The 10,283-nt window shown below is 40.6% G+C and overlaps 1 protein-coding gene across 1 annotated transcript; it reads right to left on the bottom strand.

The window, feature by feature from the left end:
• Positions 1-2,770: 2,770 nt before the first annotated feature.
• Positions 2,771-7,036, bottom strand: serpinh1a (serpin peptidase inhibitor, clade H (heat shock protein 47), member 1a). Its single transcript, XM_046411525.1, has 5 exons — positions 6,851-7,036; positions 4,977-5,634; positions 4,796-4,894; positions 3,957-4,189; positions 2,771-3,862 (listed from the first exon to the last, which is right to left on the bottom strand). Exons 2-5 carry the CDS (start codon positions 5,608-5,610, stop codon positions 3,560-3,562), a joined length of 1,269 nt encoding a protein of 422 aa, XP_046267481.1. The 5' UTR covers positions 5,611-5,634; positions 6,851-7,036; the 3' UTR covers positions 2,771-3,559.
• Positions 7,037-10,283: the final 3,247 nt, after the last annotated feature.

Raw genomic sequence — 10,283 nt, 5'->3', positions numbered from 1 at the left:
GGAGAGAACAGAAACAAAGTCCAACGTAACTGCTGTGTTGTCCCAGTACTGCACAGATAAACCGAAATCGGCTGTTTAGCTACGTATCATGCATTTAGCCTACTTCCTACGTGTACAGTATGAGGGTAATTTCGGAATTTTGTTTTTAATAAATTCCCAAGCTCAATTTTGACATCAAAATAACCATATGTATCAGTTGTGTTAAAACTGAGCATTTTAAGAACGCTGCCATTAAAACAGAGGCCTGTGCTATTTAAAATACACTTTCAGGTTTATTTGATTTACGCAAACCTATGTAATTACAAAATACATTATAAAACTGTAAACATGATTAAAGCTGACCTGGAAGCAAAAAAAAAAAAAAAAAAAAATTACAAGATGTTACAGAAATTTACCATGTTTCTATATTAGCAGCAACCAAGATTCATTAAAATTAAAAACCAAAAGATAGGCCGGATGGAGGGAGGGAAGAAAGGCCTCAACTGTTCTTTTCACGTATATATTACAGTATATAGCAACCCAGAGTAAACAGTAGCCTTATGAAATAGTTTCAGTTCAGTATTCAGTATCATTTTAGAGAAATTTGCCTTGCAGTTCAGACAAAAGAGGAACACGAGGCAACAAGCGTACAGAGTCACAATGTAGTCAAGATAATGAAACAAGCTCAACAGGATGCACAACTGTAATAACATAAAAAGCTTTGAGGACGAATGCATCAAAACATCTAGTCAGCTTTTTGAATTATAAAATGGAGGGTTGTTAGGTTAGTTACAAGGCTGTGGACTATACATCACAACTTATATCCAACTCAGTTTCTCTCAAGTAATGGTCATCATTAAATAGCATTTAGCATCTACAGCTTCTACTGTACAAGTCTTTCTTCAAATAAGTTGCAGTGATTATACACACAATAACAGACTATTGTAGAAATTATGCAATTTGTTTTAAATACAAGTAAAACAGTGGCTATCTCAAGGAAATTCAATCAAATGCAATTGGACTTAGTTATTTGTCTTTGAAGACGTTTCACCTCTCATCCAAGAGGCTTCATCAGTTCCTGCTCGCTTGACTAGGCTGGGTAGACTAGTCCAACTAGCTGGTGTGGAGATCCAGGTATTTAACCTCTGTGGAGGCATTCACATGACCAGTGGTGTCATAGGCTCGTTTAGTGCCCCATTGTGCCAAACGACAGTCGTTGAGAGACAGTCGTTGGGGATGGTGAAGTTGGTTTCGACTTCGTTAATAATCTATTGTGTTATAACGACAGTTGTTAGAGTCACGTGGGGTCCTTTGTGAATGGCAGTTGTTCTTAGAAGCTAAGTTGTTGAATCTCCTGGGAAGGGATGAAAGGGCAGCATTGTAAATTGGAGATAGGTGGTGTCGCAGACCTCCTCCTCTGCTGAGAGATGGTTTTTCTAATTTCACATAGATGGCTTCTTTTACTCCTCTTTCAAACCATCTATCCTCTCTGTCCAAGATGTGGACATTGTTGTCCTCAAAGGAGTGAGTTTTCTCCTTCAGGTGTAGGTAAACAGCAGAATCTAGGCCTGAGGAGTTGGGCCTCCTGTGCTGATGCATGCGCTTGTGTAGTGGTTGTTTTGTCTCCCCAATGTAGAGGTCTTTGCATTCCTCATTGCATTGGACAGCATACACCAGATTGCTTTTGCCCAAAGACAGAACACCACACACTCAGAAAAGCAATGGATTCAACAACTTAGCTTCTAAGAACAACTGCCATTCACAAAGAACCCCATGTGACTGTAACGACTGTCGTTATAACACAATAGAGCATTAACAAAGTCGAAACCAACTTCACCATCCCCAACGACTGTCTCTCAACGACTGTGGTTTGGCACAATGGGGCACTAAACGAGCCTATGACACCACTGGTCATGTGAATGCCTCCACAGAGGTTAAAAACCTGGATCTCCACACCAGCTAGTTGGACTAGTCCCAGCCTAGTCAAGCGAGCAGGAACTGATGAAGCCTCTTGGATGAGAGGTGAAACGTCTTCAAAGACAAATAACTAAGTCCAGTTGCATTCGATTGAATTTCCTTGAGATAACCATGACCTGGATGAATGAGAATATTCACAGGCTTAAAACAGTGGCTGTTCTGTCCTACATCCAGATGTCCTCCAGGTGGTGTGATACACAAAACTGAAACACTGACGATACAAAAATACAAATACTGAGCACTCCTTTATTTGCTTATATGTTAATCTCCCTTTTAGTCATCTCCTTTGCAAAGTACATTATGTCGACCTATTTTATTGACTCTTATTTGATTCAATAATGACTCATTTACTCATTCTTGACTATTTTGTTAAAGTTTTCTTTGTGTATAATGTAAACATTCAGGTGGGAGGTTGATGTGGTGTTTAGCTTTGCTCACTGGCTGCAGCTGCAGAATGTTGATGCAGATATTTCGTTTAGGTCAAAACATTAAAAGACTATGTTTACCATACAGTGTATACCATAAAGCAACTATCTCATTCCTTGCTCAAGTAGAGCTGTCCAGGAGGTCATATAATCACCATGACTGGAATTTGTTCATGATACACAGCTTTAAAATCCCACTGGAGGCCAAACGACAGCAGACCTCCCCAGGCTCAACTGCTATTGCAAACAGACTTTCAAACAGACGAGTCTAGAGGCAAACTTAATGAAAGAGCCAGAGTATTCTGGTATACACACACACACACACACACACACACACACACACACACACACACACACAAGCAAAAAAATATTTAAAAGTAAGATGACACTTTTTGGTTTTCTTTCATAGCTTTATTGTAAAAAACTGAAATTTGTAACAGTCTAAAACCAACCATATTTTAAAACTGTCAAGCCATAGCAGTTCTTGTTAAACCAGCCATAATTTGGTTTGTTTGCCAGTGTAGACCAGTGCTTTCAAGAACTGATACCAAGAAAACAGCAATGCCTCTTGGTTAAAAACAAAAAACATACAAACAAAAAAAATACATGCTTCTAGTTGAAAGCAGTGCAAAGGATGGCCATAAATTGATGAAAATCCTTGGTCTCAACAAAGTAGACACACGACAAAATGTTGTTAAATTAAACAGCAAGCACCATAAAATCTCTCCAAAAATAAGACTGTTTAACACCTTTTACAAAGACTGTTAAGACATGACAGTAGAAATCATATTTGTGCGGGAACATACTAATTATAATGTTTAACAGGTACTCCCCTCTGCCATTAAAATTGTGCATTTACATTTTAGGCATTTACCTTGCTTAACCTAAGTTCTTAGTCGTAGTAGTAGTATGTGCCAATATATAACACACACTGATATCAAATAGTCTTTAAAATACAAATGAAGGGTGCGCACAATACTTTGCTCACAGACAAAAAACACAGATCTTCAGATTCAGATTCAGCCATATGTAGTGGAATGTTGTTTGCATGTGCTGTAAAGGAAAGCACTTGTGAAACATCAAATATAGCTAGTTCTCTCAGCACAATGCGGGAGAAAATATACACACACACGCACACATTCATAAATGTAACTCAAGATGCTCAGGTCAATGCACGGTTACAATTCATCTCGCATCTTTTCACCCTTTGGCCTGACCATCCTGCCAATGAACAGGATGGAGTTCGTCTTTTGGTCCTTCACTAGGAAGACGAAAGGATGGTCAGCGTAGAACAGTTTAGGGGTTTTCAGCTTGTCTGTGCCAAAGATGCTAGTGTCAATTTCATTTCCGTCGGTGTCCCATTCCATGGCAGAAGCGTGAAACACAGTGGACAGGTACAGGTCCTTCTTCCCAGAGATTTTGGAGAAGTCAGCTTTGGATTTGTCCACAGCTTCTGTGAGGCCCAGTTCCCCGAGGTGTTTCTAAAGGAGAGCAGAGAATGGCGCAGTTAGATTTATATTTAAAAAGGAGTCGAGGCAGAAAACTAAGATGTAATTGGTCTCGTGCATCTTTTACCTGCAGGTTGTGACTGACTTCCATGCTGACTTTGGGCAGAGACACCGCTACCGCTGTTGGCTGCAGTTTGCCCATCCACGTATCCAGCTGCTCCTTGGTCAGCATCTTCTCCAGTCTCTCCAGAGTTTCCACATGGTGGGGCATGATGAACACCACAGTGGACTTCTTATGAGCCAGAGGCATGCTCAGGATGATCAGCTTATTGGTTATGTCATCATAGAAGTCATAGAGACCTGAGGAAACAAATGAAATCAGTTACACATTAGACCTTATGAGTCCATGGCTGGATTTGTATTCGTGTGGTCTGCAGCTACATCTTATTTCTGCTATCAGTTAACATGTTGATTATTTTCACAATTAAATGATTAGTAATAAAATGTAAAAACAAAAAGTGAAAAATGCTCGTCATACATTGTCAGAGCCCAAAGTGTCCAAATTGCATCGTTTGTCCATTCAGCTGTCCAACACCCAAAGACTCTTCATTTACTATCATAAATAACAAACAGCAGCGAATCCTGACATTTGAGAAGCTGGACCCAGCAAATGTTTGACAGCTTTATTTGACTCACTGATTAATCAACTAATTGTGGTTCTGTTTGAGCTATTACAAATGTTAGCATGATGTTAAAAGAGGTTGTCTTATCTTGTAGAACAGAACCTGAAAGCTGTAATTTCAATTTGACTCTCTCTACTGCGCATACATTCCACACAAATTCAGGCACACAAGGCAAGGGGAAAATATATTGGGAATATTAAGTGATTTTGGGCACAGTTCTTACACTTAGCATGTTTCCCAGGATTGTTTTTGTGAAGGTATTAACAGGACTGTCGTCCCCTACCTGTGCGGTGCATCATCTGTACGGAAACAGTGTAGCTACGGGATACCATAAAGCCACGGTTGTCCACCATCTTATGATGGAACTGTTCATCCCAGTGAGCTGTGAGACAAAACAAATCAGTTACTTTTGACAGCATTTACAGGAAAAATATTGCACTTATCCAGATTATAAACACACTCACGTTTGAAAAACATAGCATTGATGATCATCGCTCCATCGGTCTTTTCTACATCCTTAGTAACCTCGGGCAGCTTGCCATCAGTAGACTTGGCTGCCCACTCATTGATGGAGTTCACAGCGCTCTTCTTATCTCTGAAGTTTATCTTGGAGTGGTCACAGTTATAGTGCTTTTTGCTGCGCTTGACAAAATCATCCACAAAGGTGACGGAACTGGGTCCATACAAGCGGTTGCTAATCTTCCAGGTGACATTGCGGGTCTCTGGGTTGCTCACCTCTGTCAGGAGCTCAGCCAGACCAGAGTGCAGCTGCTCATCTTTAACTTGTGCCGCATTCAGAATGGTTTTTACCTGAGAGGCAGTGGAGGCTTTGCCCCCAAGAGCCACCAGACCCAGAGAAGAGGCCACTACTACAGGGGAAATGAGAATGTTTTCTACCTTTTTTTCCTTAGCCATGTTTTGGTAGAGCGTGAAAGCCAGTTTTGCACTGTTGTCAGCCAGGATGGTGGCGTGCTTACTCAGGACTTTGTCTGCTGAAGCTGAGGTGGCAGCTGAAGCTGAGGTGGCAGCTGAAGCTGAGGTAGCAACTGAGGCTGACGTGGCCAGGAGGACCAGGGCTACCAGGTTTGTCACCAACATGATGTAATGTTAATCAGTTAAAACCTATGACAAGACATGCAGACAACCATCAGTCATTAACTTTCTGGGACAAAAAGAGAGACCAGAGAGTCTGGATTAATGTTTGTTGGGTCAGTTTGAAATACCTTGCTTATGTTACTTTTTTAAACTCATCTTGTGGTACATTTAGGGATGACTCTGCAGTTTTTAAGGATAATAGCAGGGGGAGCCCATGGCATTCAAATCAGATCTCACCCAGTACCTCAAGTACCTCAAGTACTTACATAACAGCCACGTAGGCATCTGCAGGATGTAAGACCTAAGGCAGCTTCATGTTTTGACAACTCAAAAGATTTAATTCCTCCAGAATTCTGTACAGAGAAATGGGCCTGGCTGACGCTGATTGGTTCCCCATGATCTGGAGGAAGTGACCACGTGCTGACACACATAGAACCAACAGTGGGATTTTACTGCAGTCCACGTATATAGAAAGGGTGTGTGCTTTGTGCATGACAAGTCACAACTATAGTTAAAATCTGTTGAACTAAAAGAGAAAAAGCACTTAAAGATTTTCTGCGTTGCTAGCAGTTTTAGAACAATGAAGGACAGAATGACAAAAAAATCGTAAGTTTGGCTTGTATGTATTTTTGTTCATGTTCTCTCTAGAACCTTTCATAGATGTTTATCAGTTTCGTAATCTCGTGATCATTCTTAATATTCTCTTTGTGAGCTCTTGTGAGATTGTCATCTCTCAATAGTTCATTTAACCAGACATGAGAGTTTGAATGAATGAGGAGAAATTCTCTTGTGCAGCTTTATGAACACGCAGTGTTTGTGTATATTATCAGAAAAGTAATGTGTTTTGGGAAACGATTCAATTCAATTCAAATCAGTTCAATCCAGTTCAATTCAATTTATTTATATAGCACCAAATTACAACAGCGGTTGTCTCACAACACTTTACAGTTAGAGCAGTGTACTAGGCTCTGCCAAATATTAAAAATAACATCAGGTCAAAAGTTTCAGCTATCTCCCTAAATGTCTTAACCCTCAACTTGTGCAACATACTTTTACATTTTCATCTGTCTTTTCCTTACATACTTTTCAAACCCAGCAACCATCAAATGGAATTTTTACCGATTATCACAGATCTGACTTTGTGGCCTCTTTTCACATGCCTGGGCATTTCCCACCAGTTGAACACTACACTGGATACTTTCCCCCCTCCCCCTACCCCTTACTCACAGTGCTTGTATCTTACCTTATTAGGCTCTTTCACTAATTCAGCAGGTTGTTGTCAAGCCACTTGCAAGTATCCCCCAGAGCTGATATGCTCTGTGTGAAGTTAAAGGATTTAATTGTTGGAAAGAATTGTATGAGACAGTTGCAGAAGTAGTCAAGCCCATGAAAATCTCTGCACAGGAATCTTTTTTCCAGGCTGGTCCCGCCCATGGTATTCAGCAAGAGGGGGAGAAAAATCCTCCCCCTCCAGGTCCTAAAGCCTGAATAATGGAGCACTCAGGCACCTACGCCCCAATGACCTACTATAAAGATACCCCTTGTTAAATACTGATTATAGCTGTGCTGATATATATGATAGTTTTACCTTTAGTATCTAAGACAGTTTCATAAGTATTTTCTCATGGAGCTGATATGTATTGTTTGTATTCATATGAAATATATCCAGACAATCAGTCCTGATGTGGAAACCATACACATACGTCTAAATCACTATCTATATGAGGAGTGCACTTCCGAACCAATTTACTTGGTAAAACCAACTTTCACCCACATGTGGGTGAAAGTTGGTTTTACCAAGTAAATTGGTTACTTTCCGCTCCACCCTCCCTGTTATTGCACCTCCACCAGCCAGCGGAAAAGAAAAACATTCCACAAATCAAATCATTCAAACGATGTCCCTGATGATGTCATCAGGATTATTTTCTCCAGCGTTAGAAAGCTCCTGCAGAGCCACAGAAGACAGCTGTTTTCATAGGCTGAATAATACTGATGTTAATGAGTAAGCTAACCTTTATGGGTAATGTTGGTGCAGTGGCCCTTTAAATAGGGAGACTGTAGAGAAATCAGATGACAATATGTGTTCTACACAGTCCCGTCCTTGGTGGAATGCACAGTAAGCAGACAACAAGATGTTCTTTGAAGCCATGCCATGGCTAACAATAACATAGCCTCAGGCTACATGTCTGATACCTCAGTGTTATAACAAAACAGTGTCAGGGATGTGGTTTGACCAGATTACAGACACAACTGTGGTGCAGCATGTGACACTATAAAGCCAGAGCAAATTTATTCAGCTGAATCCCAGCCACACGGACACAGTAGAGAGACAACAGAGGCAAACAGAATGTCATGTGCTTTCTGCCTTATCCCTCCTGGAAGCTGTATCCAGTAATTTTCACAGACATATTCATCATTATGGAAACATTTTCATTCATACAGTGAAACTCAGTATGTATATATGTGCTGTGTAAAAGGAGTATGGGAACTGAATGCGTTGGCTGCCCCCCAACCTTCCACCCACGCATGAATGTCTCCTTCTCTTCCTCTTGCTGTTATTTGTATCCTCCCCCTGCTTGGGAGACACTTTCAGAGGTGGACCAGGCAACAGGAAGTCACAGAAGGAGCGGATGCATGTCCGGTGTAACGCTGTCCCTGTTCTCTTGATCCATTCAAGTGTTGCTATGCACTAAGAATCTGATGGAAAAAACACATGCATGTATGCAGAACAGTTTTTAGGGATGATCCAACAGCAGTGTAAGAGAAACCCACGAGTGGCAAATCAGTCCTGCCTGCTAGCTAGTTTAAAGAACAGACAAACTCCCCTAACATAGCTGCAGTGGTCAACGTGTTAAGACTTGTGGAGATTTTGACCTCTCTTAATCCCTTTTCTTTTTCTGTAAAATCTCTGGAGTGGCTCTGACAACATGTTGCTGTTTACATGTTCAGATTTATTATGCCCCCCCAAATAAGAAACTTAAACAACCCATGTCTGAAGGAGATGGTAGAAGGGGAGCAGCTCTAGCACCCCCTGATGGTCAGAGTGTGTAAAAAGAAACTAAAAACTCACCTGGCCCTTCTTTCCTGCATTAAACACACCTATGAGACAGCAGCTGAGGTCAGCCTTTGTGTGGTGAGAATTTGTGTTTTTCACTTTATAGGTTTTAATCACTCACCACCTGACTAAAATAATCATAAGCACGTGTTCATAATCATAACTTAGCTTAACAATTTGATATTAATATTAAATGTTTTAATGGTTTATAATGATAATGTTTTATTTAATGTTTTATGATTACATTGTAGGCTACTGCAGGTCTGCGTGTGGTTTGTCCAGGTGGGGCTGCCGTACCCCAGCAGAAGCCAACAGTATTTTTCAACACATAAAACAACACTCCGTCCTTCAGTTTATCACAAAAGCAACACATCTGGAGATACATGCCTTTCACTGCAAGGGACCTGTTACATGAAAAGCAACTAGTAACTAATGCTGTCAGACAAATGTAGTAGAGTAAAAAGTATAATGTCTGCCTCTGAGATGTAGTTGAATAGGAATAAAAAGTTGTACAAAAGAGAAATACTCGCATAAAATACCCCAAAGTTTTACTAAAGTACAGTACTTGAGTAAATGTGACATTCAGCCACAGTTTAATAGAGAGTGAGAGAGGGAGAAACATTTAACAGTGTACAGGGATTGCAGCTATGGAGCCCTCTGCTGGCTGCAGTAGTGACTTTCAGCTGAGCAGTGGAAGTACCTCCCATGACCACTAGATGCCGACAAAGAGCTGAAAATAAAAAAGAAATAAACCAAAGGCAGCAATTTCTGTTTCCCCACTGAACATTATAGTTACCACCACCACCACTACCTTCATTATCTTTATCATTTCACACAGGAATTAAATTATTTTAGTTGCACTGTGATGGGATGAATTACCAGTACAAATCTAAACATGCACAGCAGATTTGAAATTACTAAATAGCCCCCCCTGACAGGTTTCCATACTTTACATTGCTCCACATGTGTCTTTTCCAGTCCAGACACCATCACAGGAACAGCATGCATTTCATCTGGAAGAGAACTTGAAGCTGAGGGACAATCGAAGCCGCCGCTAAATTGTTTGGGATTAAAGGGATCTGACGTAATTATCCAAAGCCAAGGGTTAATCTCTGAGTGCTGGGCCTGGAATAGATCTCCTACAAGACGTTACTCATCTGCTCTACCTCTTTGCCAGGTGTTGGTGATGCAGGGTGTTTGGTGATGTACAAGTGAGTGCACCATAATTATTACAATAATCAATCAAGAGAAGAGGAGAGCACTGTCATGTTCAAACCCTCTTGATGATGAATGATGATTCAATTTAGGGTTATGCGCTTCACTGTGTTGACAGCATTGTCTGACCGTTTATACAGCTTTATGGACAGAGAGAGCTGTATGAAAATATTTCACGAGGCATATCAAACTTAACTATGAGGAGACAAACAGACTGGGGAAATTAGTGGAGCAAATGAAATGCAACTTTTTTAGACAGTATGAGCTAGCAGTCACTAAAGTGGGAGAGTTACAATAGAATAGTAGGGATCCATGAAGGCACATAATCTAATTTGTGATATTTTGGTCTCTTCTGCACTACACATATCATCTCCTCTTTGAACATTCATTCATTTGTACTTCATCC

The sequence above is a fragment of the Scatophagus argus genome, chromosome 14, assembly GCF_020382885.2.
Source record: "Scatophagus argus isolate fScaArg1 chromosome 14, fScaArg1.pri, whole genome shotgun sequence".
In the NCBI taxonomy this organism is placed as follows: domain Eukaryota; kingdom Metazoa; phylum Chordata; class Actinopteri; family Scatophagidae; genus Scatophagus; species Scatophagus argus.
The sequence above is the reverse complement of the archived record's forward strand: the minus strand, read 5'-3'. Positions and strand labels throughout refer to the sequence as shown.

Coding starts and splice junctions, on each gene's coding strand:
- serpinh1a (XM_046411525.1), bottom strand. CDS start 5,610: ATGTTGGTGACAAACCTGGTAGCCCTGGTCCTCCTGGCCACGTCAGCC. Junction 4,895..4,976: donor CAATGCTATGTTTTTCAAAC/GTGAGTGTGTTT, acceptor TTTGTCTCACAG/CTCACTGGGATGAACAGTTC. Junction 3,863..3,956: donor AAGTCAGTCACAACCTGCAG/GTAAAAGATGCA, acceptor GCTCTCCTTTAG/AAACACCTCGGGGAACTGGG.